The 25,613-nt window shown below is 35.2% G+C and overlaps 5 protein-coding genes and 2 long non-coding RNA genes across 16 annotated transcripts; 3 read left to right on the plus strand and 4 right to left on the minus strand.

Annotated features, from left to right (window-relative positions):
* Window positions 1-1,196: 1,196 nt before the first annotated feature.
* LOC143143108 (zinc finger CCHC domain-containing protein 8 homolog) lies at window positions 1,197-5,101 on the minus strand. Of its 2 annotated transcripts, none has more exons than XM_076304005.1 (7): window positions 4,340-5,101; window positions 3,856-4,069; window positions 3,461-3,768; window positions 3,008-3,221; window positions 2,746-2,926; window positions 2,500-2,657; window positions 1,197-2,424 (listed from the first exon to the last, which is right to left on the minus strand). In XM_076304005.1, exons 1-7 carry the CDS (start codon window positions 4,603-4,605, stop codon window positions 1,975-1,977), a joined length of 1,791 nt encoding a protein of 596 aa, XP_076160120.1. In that variant the 5' UTR covers window positions 4,606-5,101; the 3' UTR covers window positions 1,197-1,974. The 2 variants fall into 2 exon arrangements, with proteins under 2 accessions (XP_076160120.1, XP_076160121.1); XM_076304006.1 differs by having other exon boundaries at window positions 1,207-2,406; window positions 4,340-5,095.
* A 108-nt stretch (window positions 5,102-5,209) lies between these two features.
* On the plus strand, window positions 5,210-6,874 carry LOC143143113 (uncharacterized). The gene is given in 5 exon segments (XM_076304025.1): window positions 5,210-5,597; window positions 5,779-5,827; window positions 5,829-6,069; window positions 6,236-6,320; window positions 6,322-6,874. Coding segments are annotated over 5 exon segments (846 nt in total). The 5' UTR covers window positions 5,210-5,421; the 3' UTR covers window positions 6,617-6,874.
* Window positions 6,747-11,886, minus strand: LOC143143114 (zinc finger CCHC domain-containing protein 8-like). Of its 2 annotated transcripts, none has more exons than XM_076304029.1 (6): window positions 11,768-11,886; window positions 8,576-9,007; window positions 8,092-8,305; window positions 7,816-8,004; window positions 7,244-7,457; window positions 6,747-7,162 (listed from the first exon to the last, which is right to left on the minus strand). In XM_076304029.1, exons 2-5 carry the CDS (start codon window positions 8,839-8,841, stop codon window positions 7,377-7,379), a joined length of 750 nt encoding a protein of 249 aa, XP_076160144.1. In that variant the 5' UTR covers window positions 8,842-9,007; window positions 11,768-11,886; the 3' UTR covers window positions 6,747-7,162; window positions 7,244-7,376. The 2 variants fall into 2 exon arrangements, with proteins under 2 accessions (XP_076160144.1, XP_076160143.1); XM_076304028.1 differs by having other exon boundaries at window positions 7,697-8,004.
* On the plus strand, window positions 8,624-11,138 carry LOC143143112 (uncharacterized). Of its 5 annotated transcripts, XM_076304022.1 has the most exons (5): window positions 8,635-9,010; window positions 9,578-9,833; window positions 10,015-10,304; window positions 10,471-10,658; window positions 10,751-11,138. In XM_076304022.1, the coding sequence occupies exons 2-5, from the start codon at window positions 9,658-9,660 to the stop codon at window positions 10,922-10,924; spliced, it is 828 nt and encodes a 275-aa protein (XP_076160137.1). In that variant the 5' UTR covers window positions 8,635-9,010; window positions 9,578-9,657; the 3' UTR covers window positions 10,925-11,138. The 5 variants fall into 5 exon arrangements, with proteins under 5 accessions (XP_076160135.1, XP_076160138.1, XP_076160136.1 ...); XM_076304020.1 differs by having other exon boundaries at window positions 8,624-9,010; window positions 10,471-11,138; XM_076304023.1 differs by having other exon boundaries at window positions 8,624-9,010; window positions 10,015-10,187; window positions 10,471-11,138.
* On the minus strand, window positions 10,999-25,116 carry LOC143143111 (calcium release-activated calcium channel protein 1). 4 transcript variants are annotated; one of them, XM_076304018.1, is made up of 5 exons: window positions 24,981-25,116; window positions 24,698-24,901; window positions 16,327-16,520; window positions 13,494-13,622; window positions 10,999-12,676 (listed from the first exon to the last, which is right to left on the minus strand). In XM_076304018.1, the coding sequence occupies exons 3-5, from the start codon at window positions 16,486-16,488 to the stop codon at window positions 12,149-12,151; spliced, it is 819 nt and encodes a 272-aa protein (XP_076160133.1). In that variant the 5' UTR covers window positions 16,489-16,520; window positions 24,698-24,901; window positions 24,981-25,116; the 3' UTR covers window positions 10,999-12,148. The 4 variants fall into 4 exon arrangements, with proteins under 4 accessions (XP_076160133.1, XP_076160134.1, XP_076160130.1 ...); XM_076304019.1 differs by having other exon boundaries at window positions 24,698-24,846; window positions 24,931-25,064; XM_076304015.1 differs by lacking the exons at window positions 24,698-24,901; window positions 24,981-25,116 and adding an exon at window positions 22,766-23,034.
* Window positions 15,554-16,876, plus strand: LOC143143118 (uncharacterized). The gene is made up of 2 exons (XR_012991026.1): window positions 15,554-16,696; window positions 16,802-16,876. It is a non-coding gene; the product is annotated as an uncharacterized LOC143143118 (long non-coding RNA).
* Window positions 25,041-25,607, minus strand: LOC143143117 (uncharacterized). Its single transcript, XR_012991025.1, has 3 exons — window positions 25,456-25,607; window positions 25,299-25,389; window positions 25,041-25,173 (listed from the first exon to the last, which is right to left on the minus strand). It is a non-coding gene; the product is annotated as an uncharacterized LOC143143117 (long non-coding RNA).
* Between the last annotated feature and the right edge of the window lie 6 nt (window positions 25,608-25,613).

A 25,613-nucleotide genomic window follows, 5' to 3' on the forward strand; every position in this document is an offset into this window, starting at 1 on the left:
ATGGAATTGAAAGATAAGATTTTTCATGAGAGGATTTTAACATGTAAATTTAAACTGTGAGGACTTTTCTGTACAAAAATGTAGTTTAAAATTAGAACTTAACGATTCTCTGTGTTGAGTTAGAAATGAGGCATTTATAATATAAATGAATTTATCTCTCACACTGTTGTACATTCCCATATCATATTTTTGACAATAAAATAAGTATCGTGCATTATACATTATACAGTTTTCATTTTTCTGCATTATTGTGTGAAAATAGGCTAACATTTTATGGAAACAACTACTGGTAAAGTTTTAATTACTTGCATTTGAAAAATACAGTATCGTCTTTGTTCAATCAAACAACAGTATACACTTTCTTTTGCTTAACAATTATTTTTAATGCTTATCTTCGAAAAAAGTAGACATTACATTATGCTTAATGATCAATGGAACCAATATTTACAAACATGTTACGCACATATATTGAATATTATTTACGCCTTGTAAAATAAAAATACGTATAATTAAGAATCTGTAAGTAACCACATACACCTTTTGTTTCGTTTTGAAAAATAATATGTACATTAATAAAAATAAAAATTTTTAAATTATTTTCTTCGCTCAATTTTGCGATTATTTCGTAATTTTATTATCAATTTCATGTTGTGAGAAATAGATAATGTAATTATATTATACGGTGGCATATCCGATTTTGACGTTGACGAGTTATATTTTGCAACATCAGAATTCGAGTGTAAACTTAATTCTTGAAGTTCTACGAGTAATCGCTTTTTAGAGATGAAATAACAAGAGGTGTACATTTCCAATGTATCGTTGAAATGTTTCTATTATTATTTTATTATTATTATTACAAAACATACATTTGTATTTTATTTACATACGTACAATGTTCTTTAGAATTGGTGAATGTTTTGCTACTGTTGATCTTTCTGTTACAAACAGAAATTAAAGTTTTTATACGAGAAAAGTGTAAGTTTTTTATGAAATGGTAACTTCAGTTCACAACTTACAATATATTTAGTACATATGTTCATATATATATGTATAATATATTAAGATGTAATTTTAAATAAACGGAACATCAAATATTTTCAAGTAATTTTTCAGTGATATTCACAACTACCACATAATTTCAGCGACGAATGCTTTAAATGCACGTACTTAATTTATTGTCTTTTATTTGAAATTATTTGTTACTTATACTAACAAAGATATTCGCCAATTCTGAAATGAACCATACTTATGAATAAATAAAAACTATACGACGTGAAATAAAAAAATTAATGGATTATGATAACGTTCAAAGTTGGATAATAAAATGAAATTTAAAAATTCTGTGTTGTTTATCAAGTGTCCTTATATTCATATACATACATTCATATACATCGTACGAAAAATGCCACTAGTCAATAGAAAAATACTATACATTTGTACTTTTCAAAAGTGAGACATTCCGAAATTCGGTTAAAACTTATTAAATTTTTTTCTTTTTTCGTGGCATAATTAGGAAGACCAATTATACGGACAATTGCACTTAATTTTAAGTTTCCGCTTGCCACATATACTTATGTGAAAAATGTAATTATATTACCTTTTATAAAATATCCTATAAGTTTTAATATGCTAATTATAATGATTTAAAAAGATTCGATTCAATGAGTTTAAAACTTCAATTAAAAACATATCTTAGATATTTTTTTATATGAAAGATAATGAATAACAATAAATACATTGTTTTTGCTGTTTTTAGTTCCAAAAAAAAAACATTTCTATTTACAAATGAGTTATAGTCTAAATTAAAATGTTTTTTTTTTTCAAATTAAAAGAATGTTACAATGAATCTTATTTATCTTTTTAGACACTCATAAATAATTGAAATTATTGCTTATTTTGCTATATTCAAAATCTGTACTCATGAAATATGATGATGATCTACTCTAAATTACGAATCTAACTGAACAATTGAAATCATTCTTGCCGAAGTTGTGCTAATGTGTTTCTTACTCTTTGTAAAACCCCAGTTATTTGTTCATACCTACCCATTGAATCTGGCAAGTTCTCATAGTTGATTACATCGCAAATATCTTTCGAAAATTTTTCATGTGATGGTAATTTGCTATATGGAGATGCACTTTGTAAAACAGGTGTACCAAGATCAACTGATTTTATACTTCCGCAACTTGTATTCAAGGTACTTCGGCGGGTTCGGTTTGATTCTGGTGTCACTTCATTACTAGGCGGTGGCATATCCGACTTTGACGTTGACGAGTTATTTTTTGCAACATTAGAATTCGAGTGTGAACTTGATTCTTGAAGTTCTACGAGTAATCGCTTTTTCATGTTTTCTAAGTCAAATAATGATGGTGAATTTGTTCGAGAAGATGGTGATGTACTGTTATCCTGTAACATTTTAGATAACTAAAGATTCTATTTCAATCTTTTGACACAATGTAAACAATATTCTGTTTAAATCACAAATATTTTAAATAGTACCGGTGATTCAGAAAATTGTAATTCTTGTGAATGATAATCTGAATCTTCGGATGCTGGTTGTACTGCGGGTAGCGGTGGTTCTGGTGGCTTTTTAATGGATTCTCGAGGCAATGGTGGTACAAAAAGTCCATTAATAGGTACACATTCTACTATACTTTCTATTTCAGAGAAGGTAAAATGTCTTTTCATTACAGGTTTATTTATAATAATAATACCTACATGGTATAAGTATGTATGAATATATACCTTCCACATCTTCAATTTCCATTGCAATAGATTCTGGTGCTAGACTATCTTTCAGTCCAGTATTAGTCATTTTGAGCTTTTTTCTTTTATATCCATCATATGCTTTTTTCTTTTTCAACAACAACAACATTGTTTGTTTGTTATAAGCATTCTCCATCTGTGATACCCATTGTTCATATTCCTATTATTTATAATGAGTTTTCAGCATATGAAGTTTATGAAAATACATTATTTTTAATTTATTATCTATTAAGTTCCTTACACAATGTGTACCAAGTGGAGGTGGTACATTAAAACCAGGAAAATCATGTATTTTTGTCATGTCATACTGGTCTCTATCACCATCTTCAAAAATTGCTCCTGGTTCTTCATTAGGATCATCTTCTGCGACACCATCAGAATTGAATAACATCAAACCAGAATGTTGTAAACATGCTTCCTCCAACCAGCCTGGAGGGTAGCCAAGTACTCTCATTCTAAGAAAAATATTTTAACATACGAAAACAATAAAAATGATTTGTCCTTTTGCATTCAAAATCTTGTTGCATATCTTTACTTTTATACTGTCGATACTTCGAAATTGGATACTTTCTTAAATGTACTTACAAATATCTAACAGTAGATATTTTATTATCCACTTCTTGAACAGAAGTAACATAAGTATAACATAAACAATAAGAACATCAAATTCTACAAAACAAATGAAAATAAATACCTGTATATATGTCTAGGTAATTCGTGATCTCTGAGACCTAATGCTTCACGTAAACTATTACTTAATTGACCAGGAATTATATGGTCAAATTTTTTCTCATCGTCTAAATGATATCTTACAGTTTTCCAATTTCCTTTGACTTTGAAATTTTTTTTATTTTTTTTAATAGTAGCTTGATTGTGTGGTTGTGGACAGTCTCGTAAACTATGATTTTCCAAACAATTAAAACACTTTATTTTTAATGAATAATCCATTGCTTGCTCTAGGTTTTGTTCAGGCTCATTATTTTCAAATACATTTTCATATTTCTAAAATAATATAAATCATGATATTAAATAATTAATTAAATATTGTTATTCTACATATAAATATGCAAGATTATGATAAAATTATACTTTTCCATATGTTGGAACATCAAGATCATCTTTAAGTTTTGGTTGGGTATCTATTATGAACATTGTATCACATATTATATCTTGACTATCATCAATTTCTGTTGTAGTTTCATTGTCCCAAATTTCTAACGTTAAACTGTCATTACTTTCTTGACTACTAACTGTGGAAGGTATTAATTCTTCTAGAAATTCTTTTATTTGTTTACTATATTGCCTAAAAATTGGATGAAGATTATAAAAGCATAAATTAATATAAAATAACTTAAAAGATTAGAAAAGAATTCAGAAATTACCTTAATATATATATATATATTAACACAAATATTTCGTTATGACGCATACTATTAAATATGTAAACAACTAGTACCGCTCAACCAATTAACATAGAAATATGTTAAAAATAATAATATGTGCTATAAATGAGATTATTCCTAATTAAGCACAATGTGTACACTGTTAAAAAGTAAACAAAATAATTTCTCACCGTGAAATACTTTTGTCCCGAAACATAACCTTAAAAAGTGGTTTTGAAGTGTATATCGTATTGTCACAAGTTTGCGATGTAGACGCAGGTGTCTTATACTCCACATTTTCACTAATAGCATCCGTCCAGTTCGCAGTGTTCGATAATTTGTTTTTTTCAGTAGAACATTCACTTTGACCATTGTTAGCATCGCTGGTTGTATCTTGGCTCGATTCCAAATCAATCACCTCTTCGTCGGTGTCTCCGATAGTGATAGTTGAATTCATGGAAAAACTATCGACACTGATACGAGGGCATAGATAAGTTTGCTTTTCGAGGACTTGAAGGTTTATCACGTGAAAATTTTCCTTTGAGTTTTTCGTTTTGAAGAAAACAACACTTTGGCCCAAGTTTCACGAATGCGACGAAACTTTTCGATAGAGGCGCTCCAAACTGGTATGTAGAAAGTAGTTAAATATGACGTATATTTTTCAAATTTTTATCAATAAGGTAAGAGAGAAAATATGAAGTTTGATTATCTTATATTTAATTTTGTTGTACTTATTACTAGTTTTAAACATAAATTTCATACTATGTTATACTTGTTTGTGGAATTTAATAATATAGTAAAAATATTTCATTTGCTCTTGATTGAAAATTTATCCGTCTGTGTACTATAAAATATTTAAGTTTGACATTTAAGGATCATAAAAATCGTACATTACAACGTAAATTCAACGATTATAAATTATATGACATTGTTGACTTCAGCAGATGGCACTAGCAGCTTAGATTCATGCCACTTAAATTTGGATGATCTAATACTTCAAGTTAACTTTGACTTTTTAAACCAATATTTATAATATTTCATTTAGAAATAGGTGTATTAATAATTGCAGAGAATAATTTCAGTGTTAGGTGTCGATAACACTCCTAAGTAGTCATTATTTCCAATTAATTTTTACAATAATAACATAAATTAAGATAGAACGATTACTAAAAAGTGTGTTGTGTTGTCGACAGCTTCAATGTTTATTGAAAACGACAAAAAATGATAAGTCTTTGAATTCAAGAACAACAGCTCTACTTCTGAAGAATTTGTAATGTCTATTTCAAAGTCTATTCGAGAGTCGTATACCAAATGTAAAATAGAGAATCCTAAAAGGAATGGTTGGCGGCACGCGATTTTTAGTCCTCAGACTAAACAACTTACCAAAGGTTATTACAAAGGAGAATGGAAAAATGATAAAAAAGAGGGCAAGGGTAATGAGTTAGATAGGTATATAATTTTGTAATTGCCATGATTATCGTAAGCGGTATTAGTAAAATAACCAAGTTTCAACCATCTTTTTTTATTCTCGCTTTTGAAATATTATTTTTAATGCTTTTGAAATGTCCGTAAACAAAAATGTTATTTAGTACTGTAAAATAACGATATTTGTCGATTTGAAATTTCATAGAAACGGATGGATGTACGAAGGCGATTGGCTTGATGGTAAAAGACACGGTTTTTGGAGTTTTAAGCAAAATTTCAGAAAATGGAAGTCTTCGTCAACGTTATACCGGTGACTGGGTGGCTGGGAAGAAGAACGGATTTGGACGCAGTTGGTACGAAGATGGCAGTTATTACGAAGGTGATTTTTGTCAAAACAAACGGCAATGTTATGGTCGTATTTGGTATTGCAACGGCGACTACTATGAGGGCACTTGGTTTAACAATCTCTACGATGGCATGGGAATGTTCGTTAAAGGTTTTTCAATCTTATTTCACCTGTTAATGACACTTCATATGATCAATAATACTACTTTCGAATCGAAATATCGTGGATCGTAATATACAAAAAGAGATCGACGATGCACTTTACATTTTTGATGCAGAAATGAAAAGCTAGACAGTTTTAATGAAATATTTTACAGCTAACGGGAATAGATACGAGGGTCAATTTGTCAAGGGCAAGAAAGAAGGTCGCGGCACGTTTTATCATATAATCACCGGCCAGGAGCAACGACACATGCACAAGCGGGACAATATCAGATTTATATTGGCGTCAGTCTGCTCCACGTCCGACGCCATATCCTATTCCACGGGTACACGCGACGATGATAATAACAATAATAAGTAAAATCCTCATGACTGTTCGTTTGCTTACTGTACATATTTTTGCATGTTCGGTTGGTAGAATGAACTGGCAAAGGATGACGATGAAACCGAAATTACGTACAAAACCAACGATGATAACAAAGAGACAGATCCTGTGTATCACGAGCACACTTGCAAGAAGCCACCGAAGTGTATAATCACGAACGAATACGTATCCGTAAGCACGTGTTCTTCTTTAGATTTTGCTTTATAAACAAATTTACCTTTCGAAGCACACTTTTTTGCGATGAAATGTAACAATATGAAAGATAACACACACAAGATGAATCGACATTATTTGTATAATTTATTCTGGCAAAAGCGCCGCTATTATATATTTATATATTAACGCGATGTACGTATGAACCGTCCGTTTGTATTTAATGCAAATTATGAACAATTAAATTGCCGCTTCTTATGAACTCGTTACTTTTTTTTTCTCTCTTAACGACGGCAGTATGTTTACCAAGTACAAACGCAAAAGAGACAATATATAGCTACGTAATACAACAGAAACTGTAACCAGCCGTATTGTTTGCAATTTCCCTTGCATTAGATTGTTCTATATAATAATCCGCTTCAGTCTCAGTCATTTTGGGCCTTTTTCTTCTAAATTCTTCAAATTCTTCTTTCCTTTTCAACAACAACAACTTCGTTTGGTAGTTAGTAGCATGCTCCATCATTGATACCCATTGTTCATATTCCTATTATTTATAACGAGTTTTCAGCATATGAGGTTTATAAAAATACATTATTTTTAATTTATTATCTATTAAGTTGCTTACACAATTTGTACCACGTAGAGGTGGTACATTAAAACCAGGAAAACCATGTATTTTTGCTACGTCACAATAGTCTCTCGCATCACCTCCACAAATTTGTGCTTGTACTTCAATAGGATCATCTTCTGCTACACCATCAGAGTTGAATAACATCAAACCAGAATGTCATACACGTGCTTCCTCCAACCAGCCTCGAGGGTAGCCAAGCATTCTCATGCTAAGAAAAATATTTCAACATACGAAAACAATAAAAATTATTTGCCCTTTTGCATTCAAAATCTTGTTGCATATCTGTATTTTTATACTGTAGATACTTCGAAATTGGATACTTTCTTAAATGTACTTACAAATATCTAACAGTAGATATTTCATTATCTACTTTTTCAACAGAAGTAACATAAGTATAACATAAACAATAAAAACATCAAATTCTACAAAACAAATGAAAATAAATACCTGTATATATGTCTAGGTAATTCGTAATCTGTGAGATCTAATGCTTCACGCAAAGTCTTACTTAATTGACCAGGAATTATATGGTCAAATTTTGTATCATCCTCTAAATAATATCTTACAGTTTTCCAATTTCCTTTGACTTTGAAATTTTCTTTATTTTTATTAATAGTAACTTGAATGTGTGGTTGTGGACAGTCTCGTAAACTATGATTTTCCAAACAATTAAAACACTTTATTTTTGATGAATAATCCATTGCTTGCTCCAGGTTTTGTTCAGGCTCATTATTTTCCAATACATTTTCATATTTCTAAAATAATATAAATCATGATATTAAATAATTAATTAAATATTACTATTCTACATATAAATATGCAAGATTATGATAAAATTATACTTTTTCATATGTTGGAACATCAAGATCATCTTTAAGTTTTGGTTGGGTATCTATTATGAACATTGTATCACATATTATATCTTGACTATCATCAATTTCTGTTGTAGTTTCATTGTCCCAAATTTCTAACGTTAAACTGTCATTACTTTCTTGACTACTAACTGTGGAAGGTATTAATTCTTCTAGAAATTCTTTTATTTGTTTACTATATTGCCTAAAAATTGGATGAAGATTATAAAAGCATAAATTAATATAAAATAACTTAAAAGATTAGAAAAGAATTCAGAAATTACCTTAATATATATATATATATTAACGCAAATATTTCGTTATGACGCATACTATTAAATATGTAAACAACTAGTACCGCTCAACCAATTAACATAGAAATATGTTAAAAATAATAATATGTGCTATAAATGAGATTATTCCTAATTAAGCACAATGTGTACACTGTTAAAAAGTAAACAAAATAATTTCTCACCGTGAAATACTTTTGTCCCGAAACATAACCTTAAAAAATGGTTTTGAAGTGTATATCGTATTGTCACAAGTTTGCGGTGTAGACGCAGGTGTCTTATACTTCACATTTTCACTAATAGCATCCGTCCAGTTCGCAGTGTTCGATAATTTGTTTTTTTCAGTAGAACATTCACTTTGACCATTGTTAGCATCGTTGGTTGTATCTTGGCTCGATTCCAAATCAATCACCTCTTCGTCGGTGTCTCCGATAGTGATAGTTGAATTCATGGAAAAACTATCGACACTGATACGAGGGCATAGATAAGTTTGCTTTTCGAGGACTTGAAGGTTTATCACGTGAAAATTTTCCTTTGAGTTTTTCGTTTTGAAGAAAACAACACTTTGGCCCAAGTTTCACGAATGCGACGAAACTTTTCGATAGAGGCGCTCCAAACTGGTATGTAGAAAGTAGTTAAATATGACGTATATTTTTCAAATTTTTATCAATAAGGTAAGAGAGAAAATATGAAGTTTGATTATCTTATATTTAATTTTGTTGTACTTATTACTAGTTTTAAACATAAATTTCATACTATGTTATACTTGTTTGTGGAATTTAATAATATAGTAAAAATATTTCATTTGCTCTTGATTGAAAATTTATCCGTCTGTGTACTATAAAATATTTAAGTTTGACATTTAAGGATCATAAAAATCGTACATTACAACGTAAATTCAACGATTATAAATTATATGACATTGTTGACTTCAGCAGATGGCACTAGCAGCTTAGATTCATGCCGCTTAAATTTGGATGATCTAATACTTCAAGTTAACTTTGACTTTTTAAACCAATATTTATAATATTTCATTTAGAAATAGGTGTATTAATAATTGCAGAGAATAATTTCAGTGTTAGGTGTCGATAACACTCCTAAGTAGTCATTATTTCCAATTAATTTTTACAATAATAACATAAATTAAGATAGAACGATTACTAAAAAGTGTGTTGTGTTGTCGACAGCTTCAATGTTTATTGAAAACGACAAAAAATGATAAGTCTTTGAATTCAAGAACAACAGCTCTACTTCTGAAGAATTTGTAATGTCTATTTCAAAGTCTATTCGAGAGTCGTATACCAAATGTAAAATAGAGAATTCTAAAAGGAATGGTTGGCGGCACGCGATTTTTAGTCCTCAGACTAAACAACTTACCAAAGGTTATTACAAAGGAGAATGGAAAAATGATAAAAAAGAGGGCAAGGGTAATGAGTTAGATAGGTATATAATTTTGTAATTGCCATGATTATCGTAAGCGGTATTAGTAAAATAACCAAGTTTCAACCATCTTTTTTTATTCTCGCTTTTGAAATATTATTTTTAATGCTTTTGAAATGTCCGTAAACAAAAATGTTATATAGTACTGTAAAATAACGATATTTGTCGATTTGAAATTTCATAGAAACGGATGGATGTACGAAGGCGATTGGCTTGATGGTAAAAGACACGGTTTTGGAGTTTTAAGCAAAATTTCAGAAAATGGAACTCTTCGTCAACGTTATACCGGTGACTGGGTGGCTGGGAAGAAGAACGGATTTGGACGCAGTTGGTACGAAGATGGCAGTTATTACGAAGGTGATTTTTGTCAAAACAAACGGCAAGGTTATGGTCGTATTTGGTATTGCAACGGCGACTACTATGAGGGCACTTGGTTTAACAATCTCTACGATGGCATGGGAATGTTCGTTAAAGGTTTTTCAATCTTATTTCACCTGTTAATGACATTTCATATGATCAATAATACTACTTTCGAATCGAAATGTCGTGAATCGTAATATACAAAAAGAACTCGACGATGTACTTTACATTTTTGATGCAGAAACGAAAAGCTAGACAGTTTTAATGAAATATTTTACAGCTAACGGGAATAGATACGAGGGTCAATTTGTCAAGGGCAAGAAAGAAGGTCGCGGCACGTTTTATCATATAATCACCGGCCAGGAGCAACGTGGTTTCTGGAGCAACGACACATGCACAAACGGGACAATATCAGATTTATATTGGCGTCAGTCTGCTCCACGTCCGACGCCATATCCTATTCCACGGGTACACGCGACGATGATAATAACAATAATAAGTAAAATCCTCATGACTGTTCGTTTGCTTACTGTACATATTTTTGCATGTTCGGTTGGTAGAATGAACTGGCAAAGGATGACGATGAAACCGAAATTACGTACAAAACCAACGATGATAACAAAGAGACAGATCCTGTGTATCACGAGCACACTTGCAAGAAGCCACCGAAGTGTATAATCACGAACGAATACGTATCCGTAAGCACGTGTTCTTCTTTAGATTTTGCTTTATAAACAAATTTACCTTTCGAAGCACACTTTTTTGCGATGAAATGTAACAATATGAAAGATAACACACACAAGATGAATCGACATTATTTGTATAATTTATTCTGGCAAAAGCGCCGCTATTATATATTTATATATTAACGCGATGTACGTATGAACCGTCCGTTTGTATTTAATGCAAATTATGTACAATTAAATTGCCGCTTCTTATGAACTCGTTACTTTTTTTTCTCTCTCTTAATGACGGCAGTATGTTTACCAAGTACAAACGCAAGAGAGACAATATATAGCTACGTAATACAACAGAAAACGTAACCAGCCGTATTGTTTGCTTTGCTTCCGCACAAAGAGCTTGAAAAACCGCTTGAGCATAAGGTTGTCGCGCGAGACAACGCGATTAAATGAAACTGAAAGTGTTGAGGACTAATGTCGCGCGATATAGGTACGTTTCCAAAAGAGATAAGTACATTCAACGCAGTTGAGTCACGCATATTCGACAAACCATAAACTTTCATTCAGGATCGTTGGTTTTTCGAGCTGCTACACACGATATATCTGCGAATGATATTACACACCTAATGTGTATCGTTTAACTGTAACATTTAAGTCGCTACGCGAGAAAGGGAATGTTTCAGAGCTCTTCGTCGAACGTTTGCTCTTTGGTAACCGAAGAATAATAATCGTAATAATAACAATATTAATAATAATAATAATAATAATAATAATAATAATAATAATAATAACAATAATAATAGTAATAGTAATAATAATAATAATAAATAATAATAATAATAATAGTAGTAGTAGTAGTAATAGTAATAGTAATAATAATAATAGGAATTCACCTACTTTTTTCCTCCGAAAGGAACAGACGTTCCATTTTAAAATTGCACGTAAGCGAGTTCCAAAGTTGCGAGAAAAAAAGAGCAAGACCGAGAACGAAAGAGAGAAAGAGAAAGAGAAAGAGAAAGAATAAAGTCTTCCTTCTTGTGTCACAGAGACATTAGCGACAACGTGAACAAGACAGTGGTGTTTAGTACAGTTTAGGCGAAATGTATGTCAACGATTGTTCATGTTTTTCTCCGTTTTTCAGTTACTTCGATATGTACACAACTCTCTCTGCGCAGTAGCCGCGTTATCGGAGATTCTCACCCCTCCCCTGATTCCTTCGCGAGAGGTTATCACATTTGATGGGTAACACGGTTCGTTGCAAGGCGTTTCACCTTGCATTCACACAACGTGCGTCACTCCTGTTTGCAACAGGTTCACGCCGTTTCTACCCTCGACGTCGGTCGATTCGATCTGCTCTTTAAGTAACTCCAGTTCCCTTATACCGGACACTGTCACTTCGTATTTGTGAGCGACCAAGCTCCGATAGAAGTGTATCGCGAAAGCGAGGAAAATTACCAACACCGGTATCAGTACGATGCACGCGGACCAAGCTGCCACTTGAGAGAAATCGTAGAACTTGACCCAACATAATATGGCAATTTCAAGCAAAAACAACAACAGTCCCAGTAGTGTGGAGAACGCCCATGCCACTTCGATGTACCAATGTAAACGTTCGTGGGGCGACTCGTGCACCAGGCTGATGCTGTGTAGATTACAGACAGCCTCTATGTTCGGCAAGATGCACGTCGATATCATCAGGGCCAGCATGTGAACCGCCACCAATAACGTCGTGCACACGGCGAATGCGATTAGCATCTCCGACGGTACCTTTGTGTCGGAGTTCAACTGTACCTCCACCATGGCAACCTGCGACAAGAAAACCAACGTTAGTGGACGCGTAATCCGTAACCCTGAATACGATAATCTAATCAGATCATCCCATAGATAGCGCGAGTTACGCGTTTTCAGGAACCGAGGCGGAATGACACATCGTTTCCTGTATTTAACAATTTATCGATTACTCTCTGAGACAATATTGCGGTCTAGAACCTCGTTTCTCCCCCGTCTTTCATTCGACCGAGAGAAATGAATTCTTCACAGTCGAGACAAAATTAATTGTTCTTTAGAAGGTTACAGAATGTGTGCTTACAGGTTGCGCGAAAACGCCGGAACGTAGCGCCGCAAACCAGCCAAAGCGTACGATGGTGAAACTACCACGTCTAAGTGGCCTTTAGCGGTCAATTAATTTTGCATCCGACTATCAAAAGTTAGATTCCTCCAAGTTCTACAACGTTTCGTTTCCACGTACGAGTAATTGATACAATTGGCGAACGGGTCTCGCTCGGACACGTAAACGTCTCTAACTCGTGTCTGCGTAAACTTTCTTTCGTCGATGTCTCGCTGCCGAATCCATTCCCGCAACGGGTCCATTTGAAACGATACAACCTGCGTGTACCGAACGACCGTCTTGCCCGGTATTTCGAGACTTTATCGCTTTGCGGCTGGCTCGATCTGAAAATTTTCATTACTTATGGGATGATCCGATACTCGACGATGAACCATGTGTTGGAAGGTGATCGATCGATCGTTCGTTCGTTCTTTCTACGTTTTTTTCTAGCACCGTCTACCGAGCGATAGAGGATAGTAACAGAGGTGGAGACAATTGTGTAAAAATGATGTGTACCATGGCAAAACCGGAAAGTAGGGCAGACGTCTTGCTCGACGCTTTAAGTTTCGCTCGGCTGAGCTGCAGTTTCCTCCAGGAGAGATAACCCGGTGTGTGAAGGCCATCTCCCGACTGCGACATCTTCGACTGGCGAACAAAAAGAAGAAAAGAGGGGCAAATTATTCGGTGGCGTGTAAGAGGCCGATCGAGCCGACCGATCTTGTACAGCCGCGTTTAATCGAAAAGATACTCGCGCTAACCCGTGGCAGTGGCTCGGCTTCCCGCGAGCACAGTGGCCAATTATACGATCCAATTTAAGCTTCACTGATTCAGATTATCAAGCGGTGCGATACAACAACGTTAACTAATCCAACCACCGAGTCAATAAAACAATTTCGAACATGCTTACGACCGCTCGAACCGGGCGATCGGATTACACGCGAAACTATCAAATTATCGCACGCACGATTCACTGACCTGTAGATACTTAAATCGTCGTATTTCTTTTTTCTCCATTCGTACGGTGAGACCGGTTAATATTCGTACATCGTACTCTATATTTACACTGCTTCATCTACTAAGAAATCTATCGAAGCGATAAATTAATACGCCCATACTGTATCGAGTTTCGTAAATTTACTTTACATTGTAACATATCTCACAATCACTACTTCCAACGTCTAAGAATGTTCCAAAGAAGTCGTTAAGCGGCAAGACTATAATTCTGTTAGAGTAAGAGAGCTACTACATTGCTTCAGTAATTATGTTAATGCGTAATGCAGTAAATTTAGAAGCACCGGTGTGACATCCAAATATTAATGGCAGTAACGATCCTTTTCTCTACTATGTGTAATTTTTCTACTTTGAAATATTTTGCTCGTGCAACTTCCTTTGTCGACGGTTCGAAGCAACGATTACGCAACTCGGGAATTCTTCCGGATTTTTACCTTCGGTGAGGATTGCGTTGGAGTGTGTTTTATGTTCGATTGAGAAAAAGAAAAAAAAAAAAAAGAAAAGAAAAAAAAATTCACATGCATACATTTTCTCTGCAACTTGCGGCACGATGCAACGATAACAACGGTGCCCGTACAGAATTTCAGGGAACACCGTCCGATCGTAAGATTGTCGTTAAAAAATTGTATCCGGATAATTGCACGTCCGGTGATAATCAGCGTTCGGATAATTGGCGCTCAACTGTACAAGCACGTAAGAATGAAAGACACGTACCGAGTGTGGATGGCAATGTCGGTGCCAACGGGAGAACTTGCCAAAAGTCCCGTGTAGGACAAAAAACCAATGGGTACTGAACGGAACAAATCACATGGAGAATTAATAAAAAATCTAGCAGTCAAAGTGGGCGAGATCCAGTATCGATGGATCGATATACTTGCGGGAGATTTGGCAAGCGGGACCAAAAAAAAAAGAAAAAAAAAAGCATATTGAATTGCTCGATCGATCGATGGATACAATGTAATCGCAAATTGTGAGTAATACGATGATTTCATTTTACAGATCTACGTCCCGACTACGGTAAATTAATTTTCAATTAAGAGTCTCTGTTCGAGGAGCGTAGAAAACAGTTGTCAAATATAGTAGAAGATAACTATCGTTCCGACAGCGGTGGAGAAAAATATTTTTCAAAGTTTCTCATTTCGTTACTTTTCTTTGTACTTTTGTGTTATCGAAACAAAAACATGGCGTTCCATTTAGCAAAGCTTATTTTAAAATAACCCCGAAGTAGCGAATATATGCCCTATTTCATACCTTTCGTCTACAATAGAAACATTCTATAGGGAATTACTGTGGTGTTAGGAAAGATCTACCGTTGTTTTATACATTGCTAATATTTTTCAAGTAAGGCCGTGTACACAGTATATGCGACAAATGAATTTCTCTGGATTCGAAAAGCAATGGGAATTTACCAAAAAGGATATTACTAATTTTGTTCCGTTGTAAGCGATGCTAAATACTTGGCGTAGACGCCCTGCGAAAGTTAAAGAGCTCTAATATTTCTCGGGTGTCTGCTTTATGTTAGTGAAATTCACAGACAAGTACGGAACAGAAGTTGTTAAAGCGTGAATAATTAACCGGCGCGTAATTGTGGGAGAGATATTGTATTATGTCATTAACGGAGGCGGTGGCGCGGTTTAAACAATTCCGATTGATTTTATCCGCGATTTTCAAGGATTCCAGGGAAGAAGATAAATTCCATTTGTTCCTGTTCGGTGCATCTACCGTCCGGTAATTAATATGAACGCGCAATTCTTCCGGGTAGTGATAAATAAATAACCCCGTAGATTCTTAGTACCTCTACGCTTTGTTGTTTCTCGATCGCGAATCACTTGCATCGATCGTTCTGTAATAAACGGCACGATCTACCGAATAAAAGTAACGGACAAGCTAATTGATCCCTGTCGTTGAGTTTCAATTGAGAGGCAACGATATCCGATACACCGTTGCTTATATTCTGAAACAATTATTGATCTTGCATTTGAAATATTCGTGTACTCTGTAAAAAAAAAAAAGAAAAAGAAATTTATTTTCTAAAAATTCGACGACAAATTGTCAAACCGAAATTGATTGAAATTTTTAAATCTTGTATTTCAATCTTGTATTATATATTTCTCATATTTCTCGAAAAAGAATTGGAAAACATTTTAGAACACTGAACAGATAATGACTCAATTACAGTATTGTTAAGCGTGGTTGAAACCGATCGCAGGTGGCAAAAGTGTACACGTGACAAAAAAAGAATGACAAAATGTATGTACCGTTCAACATAGAACGCGGAGATAAAGAGGAAATGAACTGCGACGAGATCAAAGGGAGACAAGGGGAGAAGACTACCGACCTGACAGTCGTGGAATCGTTTGTGGAAGCAGTGGCCGTCAGCGTTGCGTAGATGTGTGCGCGCCACGTGTACGTGGATCGGTAGTTGCGTGGAGGGGAGTACCGCTCCGCCTTCCGCGCCAAACAGTGAATTGCGTCCAGTGCTTGTCGACCATATGGACATCAGGCTCGATTCCTGCGTGTTTCTGACCAGCGCTAAAACAAAGAAAAAGAGAACCATGAATTTATATTACACCGTCCCGACGATTTGTTTACAGAAGAAAATAAAAGTAAACGTGGAGATTCGTCGCGATCAGGGTTAACCGGATTCCTTGACTAGGGGTGCCACCTTTCGACGTCACAAGGCTTGAAGATCACTGGTAACAAAACCGGTGAGTTGGTAACGAAGGGCAGTGGATCGACCACATGCTTATACTTTTGTGTTTTTTTCCAACGACTGTTGTAGCGTTAGCTTATTCGATACTTTGAGTTTTCAGTACCAGGTGGCGTTGGAAATATTCATTAAAATCATCTAGAGACGAAATTCGAAAAAAAAAAAAAAAAAAAACAAACAGCAACCTTAATCGAAGAGTAGAGATAAGCGATTCGAACTGGAGCAATTACATCCTCGATTCACAACTTTCGATTCTTTCATAATCGTAACTTTCGACTTTGAGTGATCGCTCGACTTCATTGCACTTGATAATATAATATATTTATATATTCATAAACGGGGCTACTCTCGCTGCTTATAAATGTAACAACAGAAATGTTGGGGCAAATGCATGGTTCGTAGGTATAATTTTCAAAATTGATTATCACGTTCGATTTATTTTTACTTTTTCGGCTGTAATTGTGTGTTACTTATTTTTACGCATCCCCTGTATGCACTATGTATGTTTACGAGTAAACAATTAATTTGTTGCGAACAAAATGTGTTCGTCGATTACGTTTTCAAAAGAATATCCGGAATAAAGGACTTGCAACGTTAAAGAAACACACATGTGAATTGATTTTAATAGAGTGTGAACTGTATCCCTATTACTCTTAGCGATGGTGGCAACCGTTGACAGTATTCGAATAATGGGAGCGTTGCACGCATGGCGTTCTATTTCATTTATGCGCGCTATTACGCAAATCAAATGTTTCCCGCAATCCTTAATTTAATCTGGCGGACCAGAATATCGAGATATACGCGGAAATAATGTGTTTCTCCTTCACTGTCTCAAAACAAACATTGATTTGTAGTAATTCACGAATTCGTATTTTTGTTATGGATCATAGGTTATTGTACTAGGAAAGAGTCACATACGGTGCGTAGAGTACTTTTCTACAAAAAGTGAGACAATATTTTAATAATAGTTGGATTTGAAATTATCTATGGAAAGCAAACAATACGACGGAGAATTTTAATAAATATTGATAACATCACCGATTATCTTACGGAACATCGGATTTCAAATTAAACTTTGCGATTCACTTCATATAGAAATTAAAAATGGTATTTCAACGAGTTTCAACGAGTTTCAACCGAATAAACCAGTTTTTTTGTATACCTGTTTGTCTCGATCTGACCTCGATAGATTCACGTTGTAAATAAAACCGGTGGAGATAGTTTCGCGTGGGATTGAACGAAAATAAACCTAGGACCGAAAAACGAAGACACTTTCCTAAATCACCACTTTGATGATACTCTTTTATCTCGGAACGTAGTCAGAATTTACTAAAGTGTCCTCGTGTCCTCGTGACAATCGTAAGGCAAATTTAATAATAAATTATTATATTAAACGTTTGAATATTACCACTATTATGTTGTGTAAATATGCTAATCGGAAATGACCATCGCATATATACGAACGATCATTTAAGACGACAATTAAAAATCGTTTCCATTATAACGAATTGCATCTGATAAAAGAATACATTAGGTATGCAAAGCGAACACGATAGTTAACAAGTTGAAAATCAGGTGTGTTAGACAAGTATAACTAATTATTTAATAATCGATATTCTTTAAAAATAAAGATTATTCAAATTAATTAATTTTTGTACAATCAATGGTCCTTAACAAAACTTGCTTTAATTATCCATTCTAAAAATTACATAAAAATAAACCCAATTTTAATTAGATACGTTGAAATAATCATAAATTACTGTCAAAATAATGTGGTCCAATAATTGTACAAAAATAGAAAGAAAAAAGTTGTTTTAGGTATTGTTAAGTATATATGTCGATTCCGTGTGGAAACGTGACTCGTGCGCGGCATCGTTTTCCACTTTCTGTAAAAGCGCAACGGTTTGTCTACATTACCGCGGTCGTTGCAGCTAATATCGTTTAGAGATACGTGCCAATATCACTAAAAATACAGAGACCACAGAATGCGTAGAGGTCTCCGTTGCGGCTCGCGTACGAAATTAAATCGCGATTAAAGCGGTCGAAGAACAACGAAAGTGGTTACCGGTGACAAACACGATTACATTTGTCCGGTATGCTTGATGAACACATCGCGTCATTATGGACGAGGATAATAAATTGCTTGAAAATCTTGCGTCTCCACGTTTATGTCAGTTATGAATGCAACAAGGAAAAAAAAAATATTTGCTATCACTGAGCTGTAATTATTGAAGAACATAATGTGAATAACGATAGGAAAAATCCACAAACCCAGAATAAACATAATAAAACAATGCGAAATTTCAATGGTTCTAGTTGGTAATACTTTCAACGAATATAGTATAAGATTAGTTATATACTTCGAAAGAAATAGAAGAGTATGATGCAAACAATAAAAAGCAGATATTGCTGTGTGATTGCAAACGTGCAATTATATTTACCATTTTGAGGGCGCTCAGAGGAACGGGCACACGAACGCGCGAACTCATGATGAAGATCAACGCTGCGTGCACTGCTCGCGATTTATGAAAACGAAGACGTTAAGAATGAGCAAAAATGCTTGTCAAGAGGCTCGAACTCATATTAATCCAACATCGCGTTGTCAAAAAATCCAAATAATGAAATCACTTTACGCAGGATCAAATTGCTTTAAATGACAGCGATGAGAGACAGTAGCGTACTGAATAAGACGCCACGATACAACCTCGACGAATAGTAACGACCGATGTCGAATTCGCCCGACATTTGCCGACCGCCTTCGGCCATCTGTGGGTAAGTTGGACCGACAGACTGAATTTGCAATCAAATGACGTAAGTTTGATCTTTTTCCTTCCGTAATTTTTTTTAAATACACCATGACTATTAATAGTACACGTGTATATATGTTAAAAGTATTATTAAATTTTAAATAATTGTTTTTAATCTCCTACATGTTCTAAGTAAATCAAAAACTTCGTTAAACAAGTTATTAAAATTTTTGCTTCTTTTGATGAAGAATACCAATGAGATCTATACTACATACATGTAATAATCTGCTATGTACACTTTATAAGAGCATTATTTACATACATCGTTGATTTTACAATTATTACTTTGTATGTACAAATATTTAAAATAAAAATGAATAATAAATGTCTTGTTTGATTTTAAAACACATCATATTCAATGCGTGCAGAAAAAATGATGAATTAGTCTCTTCGTGACAGTCGTTGTTTTTAGCTTCACAACGCGGAGAATGCAATTAATCTGACCGCATACACGTAATGCATATCTTTAAACATTTTACTACACATTCTTTACTTTGTTAACGAGTTTGAAATATTTCTTTTTATTTCTTGTAACGATGGAGTATATCACACAGCTTATTTTAACGCAAATGTAGCCAATTTGAGGATTGAGGAAAACATACTTAAGACAGTATGTATCTATTTGTTATAGAGGATTACTATTCTTGATGTTAGGAGCAAATCAGCGTAACGGGAACGGGAGCTTCATTAGTCACTACGGGTCAGTAGTGAGATACACATATTGTGCTTCCTCTTTTGTATTTTCAAATACATATCTACGATATTGTGTTTGTATATGGTAATAGTTTATAGCGCTCATAATTATAATCAAACAATATAAAGTTCCAATCATATTTATATTTTTGTATTAACAACGAATAATATAGATTTCTAATTTTAATATGAATATCATTGTTCAATTCAAAGCATTCAAAGCAATTAAAAGTGCAAATAACATTGATATCTTGAATACATTTTGCTTTTATCGTTTTTACGTTACTTCTGAGAATAACACGGTTGTAAAATGTCGACAAGTATCCAACTACACGTGTTCATTGAATAATGGATGAAAATATCGACCGGTGTTTGGGTTGTGCCGAAATAAATTTATCGTCTATTTAACAGCTTCATTCAAGCAACTAATTTTCTTTCTTACAACTGTGTGCTCTACCACCGTGTCTACACATTTCGCGGTGTTATATTGTTGACTATTCAAAGTTATCCATTAGAGTACATTCGACGCCATCTAGTAAATGCTCTCGGCAATTTTTGAGCATTCCCTTCGTTCGATAGCCGTGCAGTTTAAAGACGTGCGATATAAAAATTTCCAAATATCTGTTCCAACAATACGAGATCCTAGCATAGAAGTCGTAAAGTTTCGCAAACGTAAGAATTTTCGCCAGGGCGAGCCGGGACGCAAAGTGGTCGGCTAGTAGATAATTTTACTTAGGCTTTTCCTCATGGCAAGCATCCAGGACGCAACCACTTTTATCGTGAAGAGATGCCGACGTCTGTTACCGCAGTCATGGTCAGGGCACCCCTAGCCTACTTGATGATGGTACCGTCTGATCTATTTAAATCTCGATTTCTACGGTGAAGATTCGCTTTGAGAGTCCGTCGGCTTATTTTCTACGGATCGCCACTGTCGCTTCGATATTAGTCGGGCGGATCATAAGCGTGTAATATAATTGGGATGATCACACATCGTAAATAAAATCCGCTCGCTTCGAACGGTGACTGTTTTCTTTGAACATCCTCGTGATCTCGTGTCAATAAACCGGTGAATCGTAAAATACTTCTGCGGTTGTATGTATACCGAATCTCGGAGAATTCGAAGCATCTTAGACGGGCAACAGAGAGAAACGTATGCGCGGTGGAAATGTATCGGGTTCGTGGAAAGACCGAACTCAATTTATTGTAGATCGGGTTGTGTATAAACGCGTGATCGTTTCGACCGAAAAAACTGATCGCCACCGATGAAACCTCGAGCCGAGTTTTATTTACGTGACCTTAACAAAGTCACGCACGAAATCGAAGAGTTGTTTGCGTCGTTGGAGGCTTCGGCGGGCATTGTGTTTCGCAGAATACATTCGACGCGAGTGCGGTTGGTAGGTTAAAGGGTCAATTTGTCTGTTACACGTATACCTCGTGCATTTCGTCACGAATAGGAAATAGTACACGCCGAGAAAAAGGAATCGGTAATATGTTTTCGCGAATACGAAACAGTATTCGATGTGACAAAAATCCGTGTATTTTCTCGTAGCCTTGTAACGTTTCTAATTAATCGGGACTGCACGGTGAAAAAATAAGTGTGTTGCGCGACGAGTTAATCGCTATAAATCGCATCGCGCCGTTAAACCCATTACACCTCCGGGCAACGGTGTCCTAGAATCTCAATTAAGAACCGTCATTCGTTCGCGAGACGTTTTTTTCAACGAGAAACTTTTACGAACGTCCTGGAACACCAACGGTCTCTTCAGTATTCCGCATTCTCGAGATCAAAGGAACCCATAATATGAGAAGTCCTCATTATCGGGATCTGTGTTCTTGTAACTGGCTATTCGCGGTATCCTGTTATTATCCGAGTAGTCGTCGTCTACCGTACAGATCGTTTTACGCGTTTTGCGATCCATGAAAATAATAGATCCGATCCCCTGGATGATTCCAACTTGATGATTCTGTCTTATGTAAACCGGATTATTCACGTTGTATAATATTAAGGGCAACTGAGCCAAATCGGTAATAATATGAAATAAACGTGGATCTGCTTGTTTAAAATATCCAAAAGGACGTATATCGAATGAGGCGACTGATTCGGGAAATAGTTCGAGATACATCGACATCGTTCAAATTTTTCATGGACCCTTCCAAGTAGAATTCGATTACTATTTCGTTATTTATGTTTCTTGTTTATGTAAGTTTTTTAATATTACTTAACGATAAATCTCGCAATAAAATTTGAAACGATATAAATGTTTCAAGTAAATAGAATTGCGATCTTGCGGCAACATCGAGATAACGTAGTAGAAAAATATTTCAGACGTTTCAACTGTTACATATAAGCACCGCGTCTGAAAATGTACGCTTGTAGTAGAGTATTCGAACATTTCAGTTGAGGTTTTCCGTGTAATTTCCTTTATTAGAGCTACTCGAAACTATGGCACTCGAGAAACATTTGTGTATGTACTTGGAATATTCCAGTCCGGTTTTACTAGATCGTTTTTAACTATTTCTGTACCACGACTTAATAAGAATATCGGTTCAACGAATTTTCCACTTACAAGTACCAGTTTCAGGACAACGATGAGTTTCCATTTTCGCCGGTGGGGCGCATTAGTCGACACTTCAACCTCCAATATGTTACTTCGACAAACAATAGCGGTTCAATACTCCTTCCGTAAAGTGAAAAAAAGGTAATAGAACGTAAGCGTCGTCCGCGTTTCCTTCTTACATCGCCGGGTCATTATCGTTCAATAATTAACTTTTATCTATGAGCAAGGCATTGATAAGTTGACATTCAAATGGCGCACTCGCGATACGAAACTTCCGGGGCGTCTCCACAGAAACAAACGTGTACTGTTTCTGCTGCTCGAATTATTTCGCGGTCGTCGAAACTGGAGCATGCGATTGAGATTCCTGATTCTTGGCAAACAGCGAACTCGGAAAAGCTGGACACGCGCATGCGGCACCGCGAGTCTATCAACAATTGCTTCGATAAATGATATTTATTGTCCTTGATTCGAGCGATTATCCCCCACCCTTTCATCTGATAACTCGAAGACACTTTCCTACGCGTCGCGAGGATCGTCCACGAAAATCACGTACAGACGAACGTAAGCTTGAAATCTATGGGATGCGGCATTGTTACGTTTTATCGTGCTTAGCTTGCCACGGTGCAACGTGAAGTATTCCATTCGAACGAGGCCGAGAGAAAGGTACCTTAGGAACCAGAATTTCCTACCTAGTAATATTCCCTCTCGGCCTCAGTGTTTCTCAACGTTGTTTTCTTTCTGGAAACTATGCTTTCTACGGAAAGTTTCGAACACTACATTCCGAAAACAGTATATGGCGTTTGTTAACGTCACTGGTCTCATCAAATATCCGAATACTTGAACACTTGTTAACCGATTGTGTGATTTAGCATTTGATTTTGCAGCTGTTTACGTTAATATTAGGACAATATCGTTACTTTAGTGCTTTTGGTAGTATACGGTAGCTTAATATTTTAATATTTTAGTATTATAATTTTTAAAAGATTGAATACACCGCATTGCATAAAATATGTTTTGATACTATGTAGTGGCACTCTTTAAGCTTAGTTTAAATGTGTTGATGTTGTTGTCCATGAAGCGAGCGTATGTAATTAATTTTGTTATTTACATAGTTTTTAGCGTTAAGGACATTAAATCATTTTTCGAATGCAATGTAAGAACCACTGTTTCGGGTCATTGCCTTCAAGGTATCAACACAAACGTGCTCAGGTTAATTTCCGCGTAGAACCTTGACTTAATTCTTCGCACTTAACAACACAGGTTCTTTACGTAATTAATAGTAGGAAGGTATTGTCTCGATTAATTTTACGCTCCGTAAATTCTAGGATAAAAATAGTTTCGCGATAAATTATTCGGTAATGTGGAAATGAACGAACATTCACACGCACGCGTATAATTTAACTACGTTCGAAAGTTTCAGGATAAACTGGTGCACGATATGATAAGTATACTGTATTTTTAATTTGGACCCATGTTAAACAGATATGAAACAATGTAAACCTAACATGTCATAAATGAATCAGCATATTGAAGTACGATGTAATTACTAAGTACGAGTCAAGAATGTAATGAACATGGATGACGCAAATAAACGAAATTAGTGGACCAAATAGTATAAAGTACATGTTTCTAGATGTTGTGATCGAAATAATTTAAACGTTAATCTTTGCACTTTAAATACTACACCTTGCATAATAAAATTGATGCACTTATACGCCACAATGATACGACAGAGGGAGAAAAATAATTGAAAATGAAAAGGACAAAGCGTACAGCATAACGAAAAGATGACACGACAAAGTCTCGTCTATGTTTGTTAGATGTTTCCTTTGATATAATGGCAATTCTCGTAACGTAATAAGAGGTACAATCAAGATGTAATCAATTTCGATGAATTTATGTCGCTTAAACTACAAAATAATCATGAAGAATATTACTTACTTGACACGTTCTCGATAATCGAAGAATTCGATCAACTTCGATACCGGTGAATAAAATCCGTTATATGATGTGCTTTTTTCCCAAAATCTACGCCGGCACAGGACGCCGATAATGTATCGTTCACAATGGATCTGCATTCTTCGATGCAGCTGCAACCGACGGTTACAGTTGCATGAGTCACGTGTTTTCCTCAAATTTTGTACACTAATTAATCGAAAAAATGTTCTAAATACCAAGTAAATCTTCTATTTTCTAACGAAGAAGCACACACGAGGCAACGTACACTTATCATCCTACGCCATGACTAGGCGCGCGACGACTCGAGCGAGAGATCGATCGAGGTTGAATACGCGTGACAGTCAATATTCGCCAGGTAACAGCGAAACCCTTAGCTAGATGGCGCTGCTAGTGCCTCGAAACTGGCGGTAGAGCATTTAATTTCAGAATCTCCCCTCCACAAAGGAACCAGCAAACTTCTTATAATAGAATTATGGATCTATATTAATAAATCCGGTGTGCACGAACTCTCGAGTTACCGAGGTTACAAAGATATCGACTTGCTTTGAAAAAAAAGGTTCCCAACCGATAAATTCGTCACAACCTTCGTACACGTTCTTCGATACCAAGTAGCGAGAGGTTACATTTTGCAGTCGTGTTTACGATCTCGAGTGAGTGACGGCACGGGGTTCTAACTACGCATAATAACGCAAATTAAGTTGTGAAGCTGAATAGCAATGCCACGCTGTAAATTTACTTACAAACTCGCGTGCATTTGACGTTGTTCAATCCTATATTGCATCGTTCCCAATGCAAGTTGCACTCCGCGGAAGATGAGGAGCTCATCTCGTGAAGCGCGAAACGCGATCAAATATCTACGGTTCGATCGTCAACGAAGACAATCGAGTTGATATTTCCG

The sequence above is a fragment of the Ptiloglossa arizonensis genome, chromosome 2 (assembly GCF_051014685.1).
Source record: "Ptiloglossa arizonensis isolate GNS036 chromosome 2, iyPtiAriz1_principal, whole genome shotgun sequence".
In the NCBI taxonomy this organism is placed as follows: domain Eukaryota; kingdom Metazoa; phylum Arthropoda; class Insecta; order Hymenoptera; family Colletidae; genus Ptiloglossa; species Ptiloglossa arizonensis.

Bases quoted from the DNA above. Each gene is read 5' to 3' on its own strand.
- LOC143143108 (XM_076304005.1), bottom strand. From the start codon at position 4,605: ATGAATTCAACTATCACTATCGGAGACACCGACGAAGAGGTGATTGAT. The intron at 4,070-4,339 runs GTGAGAAATTAT...TCCAATTTTTAG, and splicing joins CGGGACAAAAGTATTTCACG to GCAATATAGTAAACAAATAA. The intron at 3,769-3,855 runs GTATAATTTTAT...ATATTATTTTAG, and splicing joins ATGTTCCAACATATGGAAAA to AAATATGAAAATGTATTTGA.
- LOC143143114 (XM_076304028.1), bottom strand. From the start codon at position 8,841: ATGAATTCAACTATCACTATCGGAGACACCGACGAAGAGGTGATTGAT. The intron at 8,005-8,091 runs GTATAATTTTAT...ATATTATTTTAG, and splicing joins ATGTTCCAACATATGAAAAA to AAATATGAAAATGTATTGGA. The intron at 7,458-7,696 runs GTATTTATTTTC...TATTTTTCTTAG, and splicing joins TTACCTAGACATATATACAG to CATGAGAATGCTTGGCTACC.
- LOC143143112 (XM_076304020.1), top strand. From the start codon at position 9,658: ATGTCTATTTCAAAGTCTATTCGAGAGTCGTATACCAAATGTAAAATA. The intron at 9,834-10,014 runs GTATATAATTTT...GAAATTTCATAG, and splicing joins AAGGGTAATGAGTTAGATAG to AAACGGATGGATGTACGAAG. The intron at 10,305-10,470 runs GTTTTTCAATCT...AATATTTTACAG, and splicing joins CATGGGAATGTTCGTTAAAG to CTAACGGGAATAGATACGAG.
- LOC143143111 (XM_076304015.1), bottom strand. From the start codon at position 22,799: ATGGAAACTCATCGTTGTCCTGAAACTGGTACTT. The intron at 16,521-22,765 runs GTAAGTGGAAAA...TCTTTGTTTTAG, and splicing joins TTGTCCTGAAACTGGTACTT to CGCTGGTCAGAAACACGCAG. The intron at 12,677-13,493 runs GTACACATCATT...TTCTTGTCGCAG, and splicing joins TACTTTCCGGTTTTGCCATG to GTTGCCATGGTGGAGGTACA.